The following is a 23,723-nucleotide window of genomic DNA, read 5'->3' as shown; positions in this document are numbered from 1 at the left end:
TCATTAGTACTATGTCTACATTAGATATAATGTAATATACTGATAGCTACCCACAGATCAATGTACATTTAATAACAATATCATTAGTACTATATCTTCATTAGATATGTAATGTACAATTAATAACAATATTATTATTACCATATCCACATTAGATATTATGTAATATACTGATTCCTTGCCACAGATCGATGTACATTTAACAACAATATTATAAGTACTATATCTACATTAGATATAATGTAATATACTGATTACTTCCCACAGATCAATATTCAGTTAATAACAATATCATTGGTACTATATCTACATTCGATATGTAATGTACATTTAATAACAATATCATTATAACCATATCTACATTAGGTATAATGTAATATACAGATCCATTCCCACAGATCAATGTACATTTAATAACAATATTATTAGTACTATATCCACATTCGATATAATGTAATATACTAATTCATTCCCACATATCAATGTACATTTAATAACAATATCATAAGTACTATACCTACATTAGATACGTAATGTACATTTAATAACAATATCATTGTTACCATATCTACATTATATATAATGAAATATACTGATTCCCTGCCACAGTTCAATGTACATTTAATACCAATATCATCAGTACTACATCTACATTAGATATGTAATGTACAATTAATAATAATATTATTATTACCATATCGACATTAGATATAATGGATTATACTGTTTCCTTCCCACAGATCAATGTACATTTAATAACAATATCATTAGTACCATACCTACATTAGATATAATGGAATATACTGATTCCTTCCCACAGATCAATGTTCACTTAATAACAATACCATTGGTACTATATCTACATTCGATATGTAATGTACATTTAACAACAAAATCATTATTACCATATCTTCATTAGATATAATGTAATATACTGATTCCTTCCCACAGATCAATGTACATTTAATTACAATATCATAAGTACTATACCTACATTAGATATGTAATGTACATTTAACAACAAAATCATTATTACCATATCTACATTAGATATAATGGATTATACTGTTTCCTTCCCACAGATCAATGTACATTCAATAACAATATCATTAGTACCATATCTACATTAGATATAATGTAATATACTGATCCCTTCACACAGATCAATGTACATGTAATAACAATATCATTAGTACCATATCTACATTACATAATATGTAATATACTGATTCCTTTCCACAGATCAATGTACATTTAGTAACAAGATCATTCATACTATATCTACATTGGATACAATGTAATATACTGATTCCTTCCCACAGATCAATGTACATGTAATAACAATATCATTAGTACTATATCTACATTACATATGATGTAATATACTGATTCCTCCCCATAGATCAATGTACATTTAATAACAACATCACTCAAACTATATCTACATTGGATATAATGTAATATACTCATTACTTCCCACAGATCAATGTACATATAATAGCAATATCGTTATTATTATATCTACATTGGGTATAATGTACTATAGTGATTACATCCCACAGATCAATGTACATTTAATAACAACATCATTCATACTATATCTACTTTGGATATGATGTAATATACTGATCCCTTCGCACAGATCAATGTACATTTAATAACAACATCATTTATACTATATCTATATTGGATATAATGTAATATACTGATCCCTTCACACAGATCAATGTACATATAATAGCAATATCGTTATTACTATATCTATTGCACCTCAGGTATCACGTAATATACTGATTACTTCCCCAGGATCAGTGTACATTTAATAACAATATCGATAGTACTATATCTACATTGCATATAATGTAACATACTGATTCCTTCCCACAGATCAATGTACATTTAATAACAATATCATTATTACTATATCTACATTAGATATGGAGTGTACATTTAAAAACAATATCATTATTACCATATCTACATTAGATATAATGTAATATACTGATTACTACCCACAGATCAATGTACACTTAATAACAATATCATTGGTACTATATCTACATTGGATATGGTGTAATATACTGATTCATTCCCACGGATCATTGTACATTTAATACCAATATCATTAGTACTATATCTACATTAGATATGGAATGTACATTTAAAAACAATATCACTATTACCATATCTACATTAGATATAATGTAATATACTGATTACTTCCCACAGATCAATATTCAGTTAATAACAATATCATTGGTACTATATCTACATTAGATATGTAATGTACATTAAAAACAATATCATTATTACCATATCTACATTAGACATAATGTAATATACTGGTTACTTCCCACAGATCAATATTCAGTTAATAACAATATCATTGGTACTATATCTACATTAGATATAATGTAATATACTGATTCCCTGCCACAGTTCAATGTACATTTAGTAACAATATCATTGGTACTATATCTACATTCGACATGTAATGCACATTTAACAACAAAATCATTATTACCATATCTACATTCGATATAGTGTAATATACTGATTCCTTGCCACAGATCAATGTACATTTAATAACAATATTATTAGTACTATATCTACATTAGATATAATGTAATATACAGGTCCATTCCCACAGATCAATGTACATTTAATAACAATATTATATTACCATATCTACATTAGATATAATGTAATATACCGATTCCTTCCCACTGATCAATATTCAGTTAATAACAATATCATTGGTACTATATCTACATTCGATATGTAATGCACATTTAACAACAAAATCATTATTACCATATCTACATTCGATATAGTGTAATATACTGATTCCTTGCCACAGATCAATGTACATTTAATAACAATATTATTAGTACTATATCTACATTAGATATAATGTAATATACAGGTCCATTCCCACAGATCAATGTACATTTAATAACAATATTATATTACCATATCTACATTAGATATAATGTAATATACCGATTCCTTCCCACTGATCAATATTCAGTTAATAACAATATCATTGGTACTATATCTACATTCGATATGTAATGCACATTTAACTACAAAATCATTATTACCACATCGACATTAGATATAATTTAATATACTGATTCCTTCCCACAGATCAATGTACATTTAATTACAATATCATTAGTACCATATCTACATTAGATATGTAATGTACATTTAATAACACTATCATTATTACGATATATACATTAGATATAATGTAATCTACTGATTCCTTCCCACAGATCAATGTACATTGAATAACAATATCATTAGTACTATATCTACATTGAATATAATGTATTATACTGATTCCTTCCCACAGAGCAATGTACATTTAATATCCATATCTTCATTACATACAATGTAATATACTGATCCCTTCCCACAGATCAGTGTACATATAATAACAATATCGTCATTACTATATCTACATTGGATATGTAATATACATTTAATAACAATATCATTATTACTATATCTACATCGGATATAACGTCATATACGGACTTGGTCACGGGTGAGCGTAGTGAGTCATGCATAGTAAGAAGCTTGAGCGAATAAAGAGTGTTTTCTCAGAGAAAGAAAAATCACATAGGGTTGACGTAGAGTAAGGAGGATAGAGGGAGGTACCAGCCCTAGCGAGGGTGAGTAGGGAGTTGGTATAGGCAAAAAGGGCAACCAAGAGCGGATAAAAGCTGAGGCTAAAGAGAGAAAGAGGTTAGGTTTAGGATACAGGAAGCGTGAGTGCGTGAGTGAAAAAGGCGCGAAGGAACGACTGTGAGAGTAGGAGAAAAGAAATTAATAGGTAGAAGTAATGACACCACGTGAAAGGCAACAGAAACTCCAAGGAGCAGGAGAGTACCGATGGTGGGGAAAGGAGAAAGTGGGAAAGTGGCAGATACTAGGAAGGGGATCGGCTGCAATGAGAAAAGCAGTGATACAGGCACTGGCAAACGAGGGAGGCCAACAAAGGCTGAGCAGCTAGCCAAGTCCCGCAGGCCAAGAGCTAACAGCGTGGGCATAATAGAAGAGTTAAATAGAAAAAGAGAAAGAGAGGAGGAGAGATAAGAAGACCGGACTCAACAACCGGTTAAGAAAAGCACAGAAACACAGAGATCTCCAACCGAGAACATTACATATAATATGGATAACCAATGTATGGAAAATAAAGAAGGTGAGGAGGAAAAACAAACGGGATCAGTGGAGGAGGAAAAAGGTAGTTAGACCCCATGGGGCATTATTATGAAGGAACTACAAGGGATGAGGCAAGAGATGAAACAAGAGTTTGAGAAGGACAGAAATGAATCACGGAAAGAAAGGTCGTAGCTGAGAAATGAGATGAAGAAGTTAAGAGAAGAAATGACCGAAAAAGGAAAAAACTGGGAAAGGAAATACCTAGAGGCAAAGGAACGGGCAAAGAAGCTGGAGGATCTAGAAAGGCTAGAAGGAATGGAAAGAAAAGGAATGGAGAAAACCGAGGGACGACTAAGAGAAATAGAAGAGAAGGCAACACAAATAGCAGCAGGAAAAAGAGGGCCAAACCAAGGGGACGGAGAATATCTAGGAGACATATGGAAGGCCAAACTAGAACAGCTAGATAGGAACTGGGAGGCAACGGAAAGAAGGGAGAGAAAGAATAATATAATAATAAGAGGGAAAAAATGGCCCACAAGGAACGAAAAAGAGGAAATAGAAAAATTCCTGAGAGAAGAATTGAATACGGATGCGAAGGCCAGAAGAGTAAGAGTTCTAGGCAATGAAAGAAGCATAGCAGTGGTAGAAACGGGAAGATAAGTCAAAAGTGATGAAGAAGAAGAAAGAACTCAAAGACAAAGGCAAGATGATATTCATAGACAATAACTATACACAAAAGGAAAGAGAGATACAAAGAAAATTAGTAACGAGGGCAAAAAAAGAGAAGGAAATGGGAACGCAAGTGAAGGTTGGGTATATGAAAATCCAGATACAAGAAAAGTGGTGGTTCTGGAATGAGGTAGATGGAGAGATCAGGGAGGAGAGGACCTTTCAAAACGGAAGAGGCACGACATTCGCATAAATCTAACAAGAGGGGTAAAAAAGTCAACAAGCGGGAGGAGGATTAGAGCGCTGTTTTGGAATGTGGCAGGACTGGAAGAAAAGGATAAGGACACATGGGAGTACCTAAAACAGTTTGATATTATGAGCCTAATAGAGACCTGGGTAGAAGAAAAGAAGTAGGACAAACTGACGAAAATGCTGCCGAGCGGATACAGATGGAAGAGTCAATTTGCAGAAAGAAAAAACAAAAAAGGAAGAGCAAGCGGAGGAATAGTGACAGGAATCAGGGAAGAAATAGAAGAAGTAGGAGGGGAGAGGGAAGATATGAATGAGAGAGGAATGCATGAGAGAAAGATAAAAATTGGAAACAAGATATGGAGAGTGATCTCAATATATTGTAACGAGGGGATGAACAGAATGAAAAATATAATAATGAGAAAGGTAGAGGAAAGGAAGAGGAGATCCTAATGATCGAAGGCGATTTTAACGCAAGGGTGGGAAGGAGGGGGCAAGCATGCGGATATAACAGGGGAGGGTCAGAAAAGGAAGAAGGTAGAAGTTCAAAAGACCAAATAGAAAACGAGGAGGGGGATATTCTAATGGAAATGATTGATGACAGAGGATGGACGATCTTAAATGGAAATGTGAAAGGAGACGAAGAGGGAGAGTACACATATGTAGGTGCACAGGGAACGTCAGTAATTGATTACGTGATAGTAAACGAAGAAGCCAGGGAAAGGATAGAAGAGCTACGAGTAGGAGAAAGTGTGGAGTCGGACCACCAACCCCTTACAATAGAATTGAACAGCACCATCCAACGACACGCAGACGAAAATGAGGGAGCAGAAAAAGAATTTTTAGTCTGGGGAGAAAAGGAAATAAAAGAATTCAGGGAGAAAACAGTAAGAGCGGAATACGAAAAAGAATCCGTGGAAGACGCATGGATAGAAATACAGGAAACAGTAAGAAGGAGCATGACCAAGAACAAAGTGAAGATAAGGAGAAAAGAGATAGGCTGGAAAAACTGGTGGGATTGGGAGTGTAAAGATGAAAAGCGGAAGCTAAAGAAAGCTTACAGAAGCCGGAAAGAGGGGAACGCAGACAAAGAGGAATACACACAAAGAAAATGGTCATTCAGAGAACTGTGCAAAAAGAAAAGTAAAGAAAGCGCAGAGAAACTAGAAGAAGAGCTGGCTAACCTAAAGACGGAAGGTCAAGTATTGAAGTTTCTCAACAAGGAAAGGAAGACTAGACAGGCTGTCAGTAACAAAATTAAGATAGACGAATGGAGGGCTTACTTCAAAGAACTACTGGAAGGGGTAGATGAAATTCAAGATGGGAATGACGGAAAAGAGGGAAGAACGACATACGAGGGTCCTGAACGAAAACTATCGGATACAGAAATAGAGAAACAAATAAGAAGGCTAAAGAAAAAAAAGGCAGCGGGCAAGGATGGTATACCAAACGAAGTATGGTTATACAGTGGGGGAAGGACTAAGGAAAGGTTAAAAGAAACCTTTAATCAGAAAAGTATGGAAAGGAGAAGGCTTCCCTGAAAGCTGGAGGGAGGGGGTAATAACCCCGCTGCACAAGAAAGGAGACCAGCATCAGCCAGGAAATTATAGAGGGATTACCCTTCTGAACACGGGATACAAGGTATATGCGGCAGTACTAGCCGAACGTTTAAGAGAAGAAGTAGAAAGGAAAAACATCTTACCGGACTCACAAGCAGGTTTTAGGAAGGGAAAAAGTACGATGGACAACATCTACATACTAAAACACGTGATAGACAAGCAATTAGTGAAGAAAAGAGGAAAATTATTTGCGTTCTTCGTAGACTTGAAGGCCGCCTTTGGCAAGGTAGATAGGGGAAGGCTATGGGAAGCAATGGAAAAAAGTGGGATAGAAAAAGGGCTGATCGCTAGGGTAAAAGAGATATATAGAAGAACAAAATGCACGATAAGAGTAGGAGAAGAAGTATCAGAGGAATTCTTCACGGAAATGGGAGTACGTCAAGGATGCCCTCTGAGCCCCACACTGTTTGCGATTCTTATATCGGACATTGAGGAGGAGTTTAAAAAGGCCCAGGCAGGAGGAGTGATGGTAGGTAGAGAAAAATTCTGAACTCTAGCCTACGCAGATGACCTAGCTCTAGTGACGAAGGATGAAAGGGAAATGCAGGAGATGATTAAAACACTGGAACGATATCTCAGGAGAAAGAAACTTACTCTGAATGTGGAAAAGTCAAAAATGATAAAGTTTAAAAAGGGAGGAGGAAAGGAGAGGAAAATAGAATAAAGGTGGGAAGGGAGACCGGTGGAGGAGGTAAAAGAATTTGTATACCTAGGCTTCCGACTCAAAAGAAATGGAAAGGACGAAGAACATATAAAGGACAGAGCTAAAAGGGGGAACATCCTAATCAGGCAAGTTTGGGGGTTGGGCGAAAGGAGGCTAAAGCAAGACTTTCGGAGGGGCATGATGCTCTTTGACTACCTGATAGCTAGCGTAATATTGTACGGAGCAGAAATATGGGGGTGGAAGAAATGCCCATCATTGGAAAGAATACATGAGAGATACATAAGATAGACTCTCGGACTCGGCGCTTGCACCCCGGGGTACACTGTAATGGAGGAGACAAAGAGGGATAAGATAGAGCTAAAAGCTGGATTGAGGGCAATAAGGTTTGAGAAGAAAATAACGGAAACCAAAGGAACGACTCTGCTAAAGAAATGCCTGAAAGAAAGAGAAAAACCAACGAAAACGGAGGGACAACAGGAAAGAGAAAAGTTCTATAATAAATACGGGTACAGCCGACAGGGGGTAGAGTAGGAAGAAATAAGGGGAATGAATATAGAAGATTTGAGTGATGCCCACCTGGACGTCGACCGATTGGACGCGTTTCTTTTCGTGCCGTGGCGATTGGACGCGTTTCTTTTGGACGCCGGACCGAATGGACGCGTTACTTCTGGACGTCACGACGCGTCGTGCCGTTTGGACGTCGTGCCATTTGGATTCGTGCCATTTGGACGCCATATGTTTTGAAATCATTGCTTTTGGAAATCGGCAGATGGTGGTACTGTTCGTCGATTTAAATTCCTATGCTATTTGAATGCGTATGCATGCTGAAGTATATGATTACATATATCTAAGGTCAAATAGTTATGTATAACGTTTGACAGGTATAGGTTATAGTGAAAAGCATGTGGAAATTGAATGCAGTTACTTTCTTACAAGATATATCTGGAAGTATGTTTAAGGTAAAAGAAATATTAAACCATATTTTCTTCAATACATTCTGTATTTCAAATTAATGATTTTGAGTACAATGTATCAATATATTATGATATGATTTGTTTTTCTTTATTTTCAGCATTTATTCAGACATTGATGAGGAAATTACAACCAAAAAGTTATGGAGTAGAAAAGTTGAATAGTTACATTAAAGAAATTAAACATTGCGGAATGAAATACTAGGACAAATGAGAAAAACGTACTCTGAATACAGATGCAATTACTTTCTTGCAGGAGATATCTGGAAATATGTTTAACGTTGTTACGTTGCGCGTGCGACGGCGCAACGTAAAAAGGAAAGAGAAGATATAGTGGTTAATGGAATGAATTTCAGTTAGAAGGTTGGAATTCAATCCCCTATTCATTCTTCCCTATTCTGGCGCGATGGTTGGTATCGCTGCCACCAGTCTTGAGCGGGTTTAACACTCTCGACAATTAAAAGACGAAAGACAAAGTTAATGAGATGTTAGATTAGAAATTGAAATTAGTAGCCTTTCGTTGGGTTCGTTCAACGCTTTAGGTCCCGTACGGGTCCCTCCTTAAATCTGTATGCGATGGTAGGCGTGTTTTAACTGAAAGGTGAGGTGTGTTTGAAATAAATTTTGAAACTGTTTAGGTAAATGAAACCGGTTTAATTGTGAATGAGAAAGTCCAATGAATAACAAAATACAAGAAATGCCAAAATTAAGATTTGAATAAATTTGGAAAATTCGTTAATATTGAAAATACCAGTTCATGTAAAATAATAACAAGGGTAAAGATGCTTAAAATTAATTAACAAATATATAATAATATGAAAACGCTCTGATATCACAGTTGAAACTATTGAGTAATATACCGTTCGCGTGAAATGATTATCACTATTTCGCTTTCCTTTAATTAAACGTAAAATCGGCGGTTTTCGCCCGTGAGGGTACATCCCAGCCTGATGTACTCTCGTAACCCTCGAAAGGGCTGGACTAAGGTGCCCCTTTGATAACACAGTCCAACAAATTTGAACTTTTTCTGTGATCTGCAATATCCATTACGTGCTTCTTATAGGCTTTTGTTCACCGATTACGAATCTGCAAACCATTTTGCTCCCATACGTACAGTTTTTGAGAAACAAGCATTTTTGTGAAAATGTGTGGTTGTGGGAAAAAATGCAGTATTACATGAAAACTAAAAATACGAGGCAGTTCAAGTTTATGTCAAAAGATAGAGGAGACTTTCCTCTATACGTCTGTATGAACAATTATAATTTTTGATGACTTTTAATATTTGTAAGTCAAAGTTTGTCAAAGTTTGAAAAAGAGGTGCCATAGATAGTTTGTATGCGCTATTTTTGTATTTTTATGAAAAATCTTTTATCTAGCAGGAATTTACTATACAGGATTGCATTCTATAAACATTTCTGATGAAGAAACCATTCACAGAAAGTATCGGTATAGTTTGGTGTTGGAACAAATAAAGAAAATATCCATCGACAACGTGACTACGACGCATTGCCGCCAGGCGGCCATTGTATGCCTACTTCGCCGCGTCAGTGCCGTAACTACGCGTAATGGACATTTATACCACTTTAATAGATTTTTGCTTACTATGAGTGTGTATAATATTGCTATACAATGAATGCTATATCACTCATGTCTACGTCGGAGAAATTTTACTGTTAAAATGCAAATAGTTATTAAAGGATATCGTGGGTATACAGATTACATGTAGTTACGGCACTGCCGCGGCGAGGTAGGCATACAATGGCCGCCTGGCGGCAACGCGTCGTAGTCACGTTGTCGATGGATATTTTCTTTATTTGTTCCAACACCAAACCATACCGATACTTTCTGTGAATGGTTTCTTCATCAGAAATGTTCATAGAATGCAATCCTGTATAGTAAATTCCTGCTAGATAAAAGATTTTTCATAAAAATACAAAAATAGCGCGTACAAAGTACCTACGGCACCTCTTTTTCAAACTTTGACAAGCACTTACAAATATTAAAAATCATCAAAAAATATAATTGTTCATACAGACGTATAGAGGAAAGTCTTCTCAAACTTTTGACATAAACCTGAACTTCCATGCATTTTCAGTTTTCATGTAATACTGCATTTTTTCCCACAACCACACATTTTCACAAAAATGCCTGTTTCTCAAAAACTGTACGTATAGGAGCAAAACGGTTTGTAGATTCGTAATCAGTGAACAAAAGCCTATAAGAATCACGTAATGGATATTACAGATCAAAAATCGTGTTGTACCGTGTAATAGGAAATTGGAATGGCGAAATTGTAATAATCGAAAAATAATAAAATCAGTCGATACCTCGTGTGATGGAACGATCTGACCTGAGATACTCTCGTAACCCTGAAGGGCTGGACCAGATCGCCCGTTTTGCTAGGTGAAATAAACGTCGTGTTCGAAAAATGGTAATAGGATCGACTTACCGTTACGCTGTATAATAAAATACAAGATTTTTAGATTCGCTTGTAAATTGCTTTGTGTTCGCTTGATGATCTGGAACACCAAAGAACGATAAGATTTCCGATCACTGCACTTGTCTTGGCGGAAACGAATTATTCGGACGAATACGTCGACGAGAGACAAACGAATTACGAAAAATATTCAATGTATAATTACGCGAAATGAAGTTAATACGGAAAATACGCGGATAAACGATTTAAAAACAGAAAGAAAAGATAGAAATTTAGGGTGAGTCCTTGCTAAGAATCGGATGTTTAAACTACCACGGCACTCTGCCTCGCTACGCGGAGGTCTTTACCGCAAAGGAAAACTATCGCGAAATTCCGAACAACTCTCTCGGACACACGGGCTCCCGATCACGTATTTACGATTGATCGATCAAGAGTGAGGAATTTCGCGGGCGATCGATGGTCGAAGGGCCCGTCGCGCGAACATCGTCCTTGGAGGGGACGGTTTGACGAATCGTAGTTCGTTTTCGGTAGTGTCGCGTGCCCGGTGATTGGTTAAGATGCGCGAGCTAGACGAAGATCTTTCATCGCCTTTTCTTTGGAGTTCCTTTTCTTTTCTACTTCGTCGCCATGATAGATTCAACGGTTTCCAGAAACTATGCAGTATTTCTCTTTATATATATAATTATTGAATGCATTGATTTGGCTGAAATGTATCTATTTGTTATACACCCAAATATTTACTGTTACTCATTCCGTGCCTCATCCAAAACTTTATCTCTTTCCAAATCACTCCACTATTACTCACTTCCGAACTTTCACCTTCTAAACTCTCCTTTCTTTTCCCCTATCTTGCCATAGCTCAAAGTTCACCTTCCGAAACCCTTAAAAGGACTGGAAACTCCGTGCGCGACCAGTCTTCACTTTGTAACCGCTCTGTATGAATAAAAAGTTACTGTTCTCCACGAATGGTCGATCTTTAATTGAATATTACTAAGTGATACCCTAAATCCCTAAATTCAATATCGAGGTATTGAAGGAAAACGGGCATCACATACAAATTTTTGGTGTCAGAAGTGGGATCGCCTTCGTGGAAAACAACAGAAAAAGTTAATTCTCAGTTATTATTAGTGTTAAGTGCATTGAACATTAAGACTACGAAGTTCTGTGTTAAGAAGAAGAACGAAGAAAGAAAATTACATGAAGATCGTAACAGCAATTGTTTTACTGTAAGTTGATGGCATTTACAAATTATCGTAGTCCGCGAGAATTCTTTGACGATAATAGTAGCTCTAGTTCAACTCAATCCGTAAGCTCGAGTGAGGAACACATTAACGTGATAACAATGGATTCCGATAAAATGATGAAAGATATGCAAGAACTGAAAGAAATTGTCCTAACGCTTGCCACAAAAATAACTTCTTTAGAAACTAGTAAAGATTCCGCGGGAAGTAATTCGATGATGACCGAGGATCATCATGAAACTAATAGAATAGAGCTGGAAAATGAAGATGTACCACCGTCGACAGTAAGATTAGACCCACCCAATATTAATTTTGACGAAGAAGAGAAGATTTCAAAATTTTTATGGAATGAAGTTAAGACCTTGCCGGAATTCGATAATTGGTCCATTACAGTAGAGTCCTTCATATCGCAAATAGAAGAAAGCATTAATCGTATACCTAGGCAATATCATTCACGGTTCGCGAGGTTAGTTAGGGCACACCAAATTCGTGCAAACGAAAAACGATTGCTTGAAGGGTACATTACCACACATATAGAAGAATTAGTGCAGGTATTGCGCATGCAATTCGGTGACTTCAAAACGCTAGATGTTGTACAGACTGAGAGGAACTTTTGTCTTCAGAAACCCAATGAAAACATATTGGAATATAATAAACGATTTATGACATGCCAAATTGCCGTCGAACGTGCAATCACTAATACCGCTAACTTAACATCGGAACACAAACGTTATACACTCATAAATGAGAGACAAACGGGGTTAAATTTGTATTTACGTGGATTAAAAGAATCACTCAGAATAATGGTTACGGCAAATCGTCCAGCAACTCTTAAAGAAGCTCAGGATCTCGCACTAAATGAAGAAAGAACCGCATACGCTGCACAACTCGCTAGACAACAAGCTTTCGGAATGAATCGTATTCCAATGTTTAAACCTGCGCAGTCGAGGCCTATGCAAACAAGGTTTATACAACCCAGACCCGTGTCCTTCGCACCTGCCAGGAATCAGGTACCAAAAACAGGTAACGGACCCATTTATGGGACTGCAACTAGACCCAGCCTACCTATAATGCCAGCACCACAACCTGTAAAGTGTTATCGATGCAATGGAGTAAATCACTTTGCACGTGATTGCCCAAATTTTCACGGGGTACCGAATACGACGCGACCGCCGGGAAACAACCATCACATCAAATATATCGGATCAACGGAGCAGCAGCAGCCGAGCTCATCATTCGTATATACAACAAACCCGTCAGATTTTTGGCAGATACCGGAGCCGGAGTCAATGTCATCAAAAGACGATGCACTACAGGACATAGAATTATCCACAACACCAGAAACCTCACAGGAATAAACCGTTCAACTTTAACAACCACCGAAGACTGTGAAATAGATTGCGGCACACAGACCCATGTATTCGCCGTAGTGGAAAATGATTTTCCGATAGAACAGGACGGTATTATAGGACAACCATTTCTCTGCGATGAAAATGCTTTAGTAGACGTAAGACGGAGAACAATAATCTTTAGAGGTAAGGCAACCAACGACAAACTGCTTAATTTTAACCACGATTATAACCGCGTAAGATTATTAAAAGATAGAACACGACTACAGCATATTTTATCAGAAAGCGATCGTCAATCTCTATGGTCGATCATCTCGAGATACAATGACTGTTATTATTTACCTGGAGATCCTCAACCGGAAACTAACCTAGCTTCACATAAAATTGAGCTGGCGGAAAATAAAATCATAAACCAGAAACAATACAGACATCCACCAATACACCAGGAGGAGATAACACGCCAAATCGGGGAAATGCTGGAAAAGGGCGTCATACAATCATCGAGTTCGCCTTACAACTCCCCATTATGGGTAGTACCTAAAAAGGAAGACGCCTCAGGAAAAAAGAAATGGAGGATTGTTATCGACTTCAGGAAGATAAACGAGTTGACGAAACAGGATGCATACCCACTTCCTAACATTGAGGAAATACTAGACCGATTGGGAAAGGCAAGGTATTTTTCGGCATTTGATTTAGCCTCCGGATTCCATCAAATCCCCTTAGAGGAATCATCACGAGAGAAAACGGCATTTTCAACAGATAAAGGTCATTATGAATTCTTGCGCATGCCTTTTGGACTCAAGAACGCGCCTGCTACGTTCCAAAGGGTAATGAACAGGGCGTTACAGGGATTGATAGGACGGATATGTTTCGTTTTCGTAGACGACATTATAGTTTTTGGTCAAACGCTGGAGGAACATAATCAAAATCTAATAGAGATTCTCGATAGACTTCGACAGTATAAATTAAAATTGGAACCGGATAAATGTGAGTATCTAAAACCGGAGCTGCAATACTTAGGACACGTTATCACTGAACACGGGGTTAAACCCAATCCGGAAAAGATTAAGGCCGTTCAGGATTTCCCAGAACCAAAGACGCCCAAACAAATAAAACAATTTCTGGGACTAGCTGGATATTATCGTAAATTTATAAAGGGATTTTCTCTAATTGCGCGACCACTTAATTCACTTCTAGTCAAGAATACGCCGTTTGAATTCGGGCCAAGTCAACGTGAATCCTTTCAAAACTTAAAACAAGCATTGTGTAATGAACCCGTTCTACTGCAGTTTCCAAATTTCGAAAAACAATTCACTGTAACAACGGACGCCTCGAACGAAGCAATAGGTGCAATTTTATCACAGGACGATAAACCCGTATCTTACGCCAGCCGCAGCTTGAATTCTGCCGAAAGAAACTATTCTACAACGGAGAAGGAACTCCTCGCAATAGTCTGGGCTGTTAAACATTATCGATCTTATTTGTATGGTAAAAAGTTTAAAATAATCACTGACCACAAGCCTCTAGAATGGTTATACAAAAATAAGGATCCATCTTCGCGACTGATGCGATGGCGAATCGCATTGGAAGAATTTGAATACGAAATAAAATATAAAAAGGGTGCAAGCAATCAAAATGCTGATGCACTTTCACGAAATCCAGTATTATTAGTTCAGCAGCTAAAGGGAAACATACAGATCTCCGACGAACCAATGCCTCAAAAGCGAACGGAAAACGGCACACCGATGTGTTTACAGGAAGGACCAGAACATAGTGAAAAAATTATGGATCAAGAAGGAAAGGTAATAAAGGTCGTTATGTATACCCCCAATAGAGAAGCAGTATTTCCTAAGGTACGTAATACACCGGGACATCGAATACATCTAAACCTGAATGAGTGGTTATTGTTTTGCAATATATCACGACAACGTGGAATACAACTTATTAAAGATCATGCTAATCGAAATCCGGATACTCACATTACATTTCATGATGAAGAAATAGTTTTCCCAGCATCCGACGATATTCCACGGATATTAAAGGAGCATCATTGTTCGACAATTGGAGGACATAAAGGTGAGAAGAAAACATACACGCGTATCCTGAATAATTATTATTGGAGACATATGATCAAGGATATAAAGGACTTTGTTAGGAACTGTTTGGAATGTCAACGTGTTAAAGCGAACAGGAAACCATGCATAACACCATTGGAACTCACAGATACACCGAAACGATTTAACGATAAGATTGCAATGGATATTGTAGGGCCACTCAGAGAAACGCGAAGAGGACACAAGTACATATTGACAGCGCAATGCTTATTGACAAAACACAGTTGGGCGTGGCCTTTAAGCAATTATACCGCAGAAAGTTGTGCTAACGTTTTTTTGAAGCACTACATTTGTAAATACGGAGCACCAAAAACGATATTAACAGACAACGGCCGTAATTTTGTATCAGAGTTTATGAAAACATTTGAAAGGATTATTGGAATTCAACACGTTACCACAACCGCAGTACACCCCGAAAGTAACGGTTCACTCGAGAGGAGCCATCAGGTGTTAAAGGACTATTTAAAGATTTATGTGAATAATGAACAGAATAATTGGGACGATTACTTAGATCTAGCGGTGTTCAATTACAATACCAACGTACACGAAGCAACTAAATACTCTCCATACGAATTAGTATACGGACGACTTGCTAATCTGCCATCAAGTGGAAGGGTGAAAACCTTAACACATACAGATATTTTAAATGAGTTGGCACAACGCATAAAGGATCTCCAAGGGACCGCCAGAGGTAACATAGAAGAGGCTAAAAGAAGGACCAAGGAGAGATATGACAGAACTTGCAGACCTTATGACTTCAAGAAAGGCGACTACGTGTGGATCACCAACGAAAATAGGAATAAGAGCAGTGGACTGAGCGTCCCATTTGAAGGACCTTACCTAATTTTAGACGTTCCATCCGATACAAATATCCTGATTCGAAAAAATCAAAGGTCGTTGCTAGTACATAAAAACCGATGTAAATTTGCCAATTTAAATATTTCAGGACCCTAGGGGTCAGTACGCAGGGTAACAAGACGCAATATGGAATTCGGGAGTTCGAAAACCTACCAACCCTTTACCTGGAACCCTTGGGACAATTGAGATTGTACACCGAGCAATGGCGGGTGGTCAGCTATCTGCCACTTGAGGACCTGATTCAGCAAGAGACCCACATCGAGGAAGGAATTAAAACCATAAGAAGATTGGACCATGAAGGTCAACACAACAGGACCACATATCAACTAGAGAGATGCCTGCTGCAAGCCAAGAAGGACCGTGAGCGGTTGTTCTCTTCAGTAGGTTACGAGTTACCTTGGTCAAAACGGATACGCCGAGGCGTATTCAATTTCATAGGTGATATAAGTAAGATTCTTTTCGGAACTATGAGCGACGAAGACGCAGAATATTATAATCGCGAGATAGATTTAGTTCATAAAGACAACAAACGTAATGCAGAATTATTTAGGAACCAAACCCAAATATTAAAGGTAGTATTAGAAAGAAATGATAAATTAATAGAAGATTACAGAGGAAAAATAGACGTTATGAACCAAAATATTAATGACATTAGAAACATAGAGAAGATTCAGTTGTTAGAAGAAACTATTCTCGAATTAAGTTTAATGTTAGAATTAGAAATTCTTAGTTATCAACGAAACGTAGATGTAACTAATCAGGCAATATTAGACGGTAGAAAAGGAAATATATCTCCTAACATAATAGAACCCCAAGCTTTTTTCAAAATAATACAGAAGATAAGGGCAGAAGAAGGAACGAACCGTTTACCTCTAGTCACCATTGCAGAACATTATTATAAATATCTTCAAATATGTAGTATTGAAATAGGTATCATAAACAAGAGATTAGTGTCCGTAGTCAAAATACCGATTCTTGAAACAAACTCCTACATGCAGTATAAAGTACATTCCATACCAAGTGTTCAGACCGACGGAACTATCATTCGCTTAGAGGCTCCACAAGATTACATAATCACAAATATGGAAAGAACACAAATGTCACCGAGTTCTTTCTTCTTCCTTAATAGTTGTAAGAAATTAAATAATGTATATTATTGTAAACGTTTAGAACCTAAGTACCGGATAACAAAAGAAAAGAATTGTTTAAGTAGATGGTTAAGAGAAATTTTAGACAACAGCACCAAGATATGCACACCTTTTGTAGGAACCATGCAATATTCTTTGTACCTACCGTTGCATACTGGTACAGATTGGATAATCATTCCTCATAGAAGCGAACAGGTACAAATACTTTGCGGACAGATTTCAAATTTTATAACATTAACCAGACCAAGCATCATTCATTTAGAACCTAACTGTATAGCCAGCACAGATTTTGTGGTATTAGAACCAATTCATATGTCCAATGGAATTGTTACGGAATTCCGATTCGATCTTCCTAACTATAATTTTACCTTCATACATGAAACCTTTCAACAATTGCAACATAATATAAACTTAAAGGAGTTAAACATACCAAAAATAGATAAATTAGAATCACAGACGTTGGGTAGACGATTAGACGAATTAGTTAAGGAAGCGGAAACAATAGGGAACCACAAGCGAACTGAAAATTACATAGAGACAGCTACAAGATTTGGGACGTACCTTGCATATGGGTTGCTAGCAATATTAACTCTTTATGTGAGCTATAAACTTCGAGTAATACATTTCATTAAATGGTGCATTTCGATGCTAGCAAAACCTTGTATTCATAACACATATAATAATCATATGCATGGCAATAGAGGTCAAATAATAAATACAACGACAGAAACAACAACAAGACACGAAAATGTCCCCATGGTACGAGTTAATGCAACCTCCGAAATAGACTTAACAGATATTAGGCGAATGTTAACAAATTCTAATCGAACCAGAAATAGACCTACAAACATGCGACGAAACGAAGACATTGCCTGAAATAAGGCAATATCTTCTATTTTAAGCGTGGGGGTGTTATACACCCAAATATTTACTGTTACTCATTCCGTGCCTCATCCAAAACTTTATTTCTTTCCAAATCACTCCACTATTACTCACTTCCGAACTTTCACCTTCTAAACTCTCCTTTCTTTTCCCCTATCTTGCCATAGCTCAAAGTTCACCTTCCGAAACCCTTAAAAGGACTGGAAACTCCGTGCGCGACCAGTCTTCACTTTGTAACCGCTCTGTATGAATAAAAAGTTACTGTTCTCCACGAATGGTCGATCTTTAATTGAATATTACTAAGTGATACCCTAAATCCCTAAATTCAATATCGAGGTATTGAAGGAAAACGGGCATCACATATTGATTGGGTTGAAATGTAAAATGAGATTTAAGATTAGCATATACAGTTGTTAATAGATGAAGCCGTCATCCGTATATTCTCCCTTAACAGGATCAAAGTTATTCGCTTTCCTGATTTGCAATAAAAATAGTCAAATTTATTAGTTTTAAAAGCGGACGATGCGCTTACGGTGGTGTAATGCCGTGGCAAATTATGCATTTATCAAACAATCTATCGCATATTAGTTTCGATGAATTCGGCATTTCGCTTTCTATGAATTTAAACAATTTGAATCTGGCGAACATTCCTTTGAGAACGTCCCTTTGTTCAAAATTTGCCGTTATCGCTAGGCAGTTCTTAGAATTTCCAATACAATAGTGTTTATTGCTTTGAACGACCCTTGATTTTCGAACGACGGTCGAACGTTCGCGGCGTTCACTTTTATAAGGGTTCTCATTTCTTACTTTCATCGTTTAAATTCATATTCATCCATCCACTCTTTCACTTAATAATGATCCTTGTTGGACCGGCTGACGCTTTGTGCAATAGAGAGAGAAAGAGTTTTCTAATAAAGGAATTATTACGATTTTCCCGTTTCTACGCAGCTAGCAAGGGAATTCCCGAAATGCGAAGCACTGGCTAATTGCGTAGCGCTGATATTGTGCTAACGGCTCTCTCGCTCTCTCTCGAGCTTACCCGAGTTTTTGTGCGCTGTATTACTGTATTATGTTACTATGGCTAGCGACGATAGTTTCAAGGAGGGTCACGTAAACTATTGAAAAGAAGGAAATAGAAACGACCTTTCCTCGTGTACCTCGTATGAGAAATTCTCGTAACCCCGAAGGGCTTGACAAAATACACGATTCCAGGGTAGAGCAGGTAAAGAAGAGAAAGCGATAGAAGAAGTCAAAAATAGAAAAGAATTAAACTCAAGCTCTTCCTTGTACACCCCTGCATGAGAAATCCTCGTAACCTCGAAAGGCTTGACAAGAATGTACAAGGTCGAGGAGGAATGGAAAGATTGGCGGAAAACCGAAACAACCGCCTGTACGCCCCTTACATGAGATACTCCCGTAACCCAAAAGGGCTTGATAAGGGCGTAACAACGTAAAGGAAATATTAAACCATATTTTCCTCAATACATTCTTCATTTGAAATTAATGTTTTTGAGTACAATGTATCAATATATAATAATATGATTTCTTTTTCTTTATTTTCAGCATTTATTCAGACATTGATGAGGAACTTACAACCAATAAAATAATTTTTAACAAAAAACAAATCCGACTTCGAAATGCACTAAAAAGTGTCAAATAATTTCTATTTCATTTATACCAATATTCCATAGCTATTAATAATATCTACTTAATCGTTAAATAGGATACCAAATACATTTCAAAGTTTTCGGAGGCGACGCAAAATTAAAATCTATTCCTCTACTAAGAAGATCCTAACTCGGGCGTCGGCAACCTATGATAAATCACCCATTTGATAATTTCAAGTAAACAATATTCAACGGGAATCAACAAACCCATTGCGAATTAACTATATTGCAGTTCACGAGTGACCGCACTTAACTCGCGCAGCTAGTGACCTACTGTGGTCTAGGGAGATTTTTAATAGTGCGTGTGATTCCCCTTTACAGCTTGCTTCTTACTTTGCGTTCACATCATTTTTTTCTTGCGACAAATAATAGGAATTTCATTGTATCGTGAAACTTTACAATATCATCACCGGTTATCAATTATCGTATGTCATATATTTCTGCCCGCCATTTACATGGTCGCAAAGTATAATAAGAAGCAAGCTGTAGAGGGGAATAACACACGTTATTAAAAATCTCTCTAGACCTAGTGAGCGGCGCGAGTTAAGTATGGTCTCTTGTGAACTGCAGTATAGTGCACGTACATCAGGAAGGCTGCTAATTTCTCATACAATCGTTACAATTACAAATGTTTTCAGCCGGACCTATAATTTCTCTCTTACGACTTATTAATTACCAAGTTTGCCATACCGCAATCAAATCGTTATTGGCAGGATCGTATATTCGGGTATTTTTAATTTTGCGCCGCCTCCGAAAACTTTGAAATGCATTTGGTATCCTATTTAACGATTAAGTAGATATTATTAATAGCTATGGAATATTGGTATAAATGAAATAGAAATTATTTGACACTTTTTAGTGCATTTCGAAGTCGGATTTGTTTTTTGTTAAAAATTATTTTATTTCACACTTTTTAGTGGAACCTGTAGTATTTTTAGGATAGTGTAAGGTGATTTTGGGTTTCTGTTACTTAGCTAATAACCATAAACCTAAAAAGTATTGACCAAATTTAAATGGTTAATAAACAACAAATTCCATAAATTTTTGCAAGTGGGGTCATCGCGGATATACAGAGTGTCACGCGACTACCTCTACAGCCGAAGAGGGATGATTGCTAAGGTGATTCTAAACAACTTTTTCCTTTTCCAAAATGTTGGTTAAAGCTTGTTTTTCTAGTTACTAACAAAAAACACCGACCAATCCGAGCGCGTACAACTCGCGGGCTCAGGGACTGCAATGTCGGCTATGAAAATCGGGCCTGACGTAGGTCGCAAACGAACGGCTCGGCACCCCGTTGGCATAGCACAATAAAAAATTGGACGGGTAGAACATTTTTAGTCGTTGTTTAAAATGAATACGGAACCTAGTCTCTTGTCGCCTATCATAATGTAAAAAATGAAATTCTAAGCATTCTAAACAACAAATGAAAATGATTGATATGGAATAATTAATAAACGTTTGAATTGGAAGCCACGTTAATGATGAAAAATTTGAAAACAATATAAATGAAACTTTCGCATTCGTTCGTAAATTAACCTACTACGCTGAAAGCAGATAATTGTCACTGGGAATCGAGGAAACACGTTCGGTAGAACAGCAATTTTCATGATCGGGCCAGTGAACTCCCCTCATTTATTGCACTTAGGTGTGAATAATAGACGAGGTGTTTGCTCATCGAATGTCCAGAATCGACACGGTGATCTAGTGGGAATTATTTGCTTTCAGCGTAGCAAGTTAATTTAGAAACGAATGGGTAAGTTTCATTTAAATTGTTTTCAAATTTTGCATCATTAGTGTAGCCTTTAATTCAAACGTTTATTAATTATACCACTTCAAACATTTTTATTTGTTGTTTAAAATCCTTAGAATTTCCTTTTTTACATTATGACAGGCAATAAGAGATTAGGTTCCATATTCATTCTAAACAGCGACTAAAAATGTTCTACCAGTTCAGTTTTTTTATTGTGCTATGTCAACGGGGTGCCAAGCCGTTCGTTCGTGACCAACGTCAGGCCCGGTTTTCGTACCCGACACTGCAATCCCTCGGACTGCGCTCTATCCGCGCTCGGTTTGGTCGGTGTTTTTTGTTATTAACTCGCAAACCAAGCCTTAACCAACAATTTGGCAAAGGAAAAAGTTGTTTAGAATCCCCGTAGCAATCATCCCTCTACGGCTGTCGAGGTAGTCGCCTGACACCCTGTAATTCCTACCAAATATGAAAGGTTTCATCGCGAACGATACATTCCTTGCAGAGTAACATGAAGGCGTAGATTTTTTGCTATAATAGTAGTTATTAACAAATTCAATAAATTTTTGCAAGTGAGATCATCGCGGATATACCTCCTACTAAATGTGAAAGTTTTCATCACAATCGATACATTCCCTGCAGCATAAACGCCAGAAGACATAAATGAAGTATTACGTTTTTTGCGACATCAGTTGTTAGGAATGAAAAAATACAAACAGTTTTTTGCGAGACCAATCGGGAAATATACTCTACAAGATGCAAAATTTTTTATTCGATTGGTCCATCCGTCTCGCGGTAATCGGTGAAAAATATAAGTCAAGCATTACGTTTTTTGCAAAAAAATCGTTAACAATGAAAAAATGCAAAATATTTTTTTTACTGGACCAATGAGGAGTTACACTCTACAGGACGCAAAAAGTTTCGTTCCGATTGGTCCATCCGTCTCTGAGTAATCGGCGAACGTACGACGCACGTACATGACATAGTACGTTTTTTTGCAATAAAAAGCGTTCGGAATGAAAAAATGCAAAATGTTTTTTTAACGGGACCAATCGGGAGACATACTCTACCAGATGCAAAAGGTTTCGTTCCGATTGGTCCATCCGTCTCGGCGTAATCGGTGAACATACATAAAAAAAAAATAAAAAGAAATAAAAATACATACACATTGAATTGAGTATCCTCCTCCTTTTCGAAGTCGGATAAAAAATTATGGAGTAGAAAAGTAGAATAGATCCATTAAAGAAATTCAGAAGTGTGGAATGAAATACTAGGATAAATAACAGAAACGTACTCCGAAAACAGATGTAATTACTTTCTCGCATGATATATCTGGAAGTATGTTTAAGGTAAAAAAAATATTAAACCTTATTTTCTTCAATACATCCCTTATTTCAAAATTAATGTTGTTGAGTATAATGTAGCAATATATAATAATATGATTTCTTTTTCTTTATTTTCAGCATTCAATCAGACATTGATGAGGAACTTACAACCAAATAATTATGGAGTAGAAGAATTTGATAGATACATTGAACAAATTATCCAAAGCAGAGGATTATTAAATTAGATAAGTTTGTCTTGTAAATCGTAATGTCAGAATATTTTAAATAAATAAATAAATAGGAGAAAATGAGACTTAATTTGTAATTTCCTATTCCAATTTCCTTAATATACAGTTTAACTTTTGGTTTACATTGTCTTTTTCTATTTACAAATAGATACTTTTGTCGCGTAAAAATTCATAAATAAAATAAAAGTTGTAATATCAGAATTGTTACTTCACTAATCACTTTCATCTATTTTGTATCACTTGTGTTTATAAATCTCAAATTCATCTCATTCCACTACAACAGTCCAACTGAAATATTCCATTGTTCAGACTAATTAGAAAAACTATTAAAACATTTATATAGAAACGATCTTGTTTAACGA

General features: G+C 36.8%; 1 protein-coding gene across 1 annotated transcript; it reads left to right on the top strand.

Annotated features, from left to right (window-relative positions):
• The first annotated feature begins 11,506 nt into the window (after nt 1-11,506).
• Nucleotides 11,507-18,767, top strand: LOC117610939 (uncharacterized). The gene is made up of 2 exons (XM_034338793.2): nt 11,507-12,008; nt 16,433-18,767. Exons 1-2 carry the CDS (start codon nt 11,980-11,982, stop codon nt 18,366-18,368), a joined length of 1,965 nt encoding a protein of 654 aa, XP_034194684.2. The 5' UTR covers nt 11,507-11,979; the 3' UTR covers nt 18,369-18,767.
• Nucleotides 18,768-23,723: the final 4,956 nt, after the last annotated feature.

This window comes from Osmia lignaria, chromosome 11 (assembly GCF_051020975.1).
Source record: "Osmia lignaria lignaria isolate PbOS001 chromosome 11, iyOsmLign1, whole genome shotgun sequence".
In the NCBI taxonomy this organism is placed as follows: domain Eukaryota; kingdom Metazoa; phylum Arthropoda; class Insecta; order Hymenoptera; family Megachilidae; genus Osmia; species Osmia lignaria.
The sequence above is the reverse complement of the archived record's forward strand: the minus strand, read 5'-3'. Positions and strand labels throughout refer to the sequence as shown.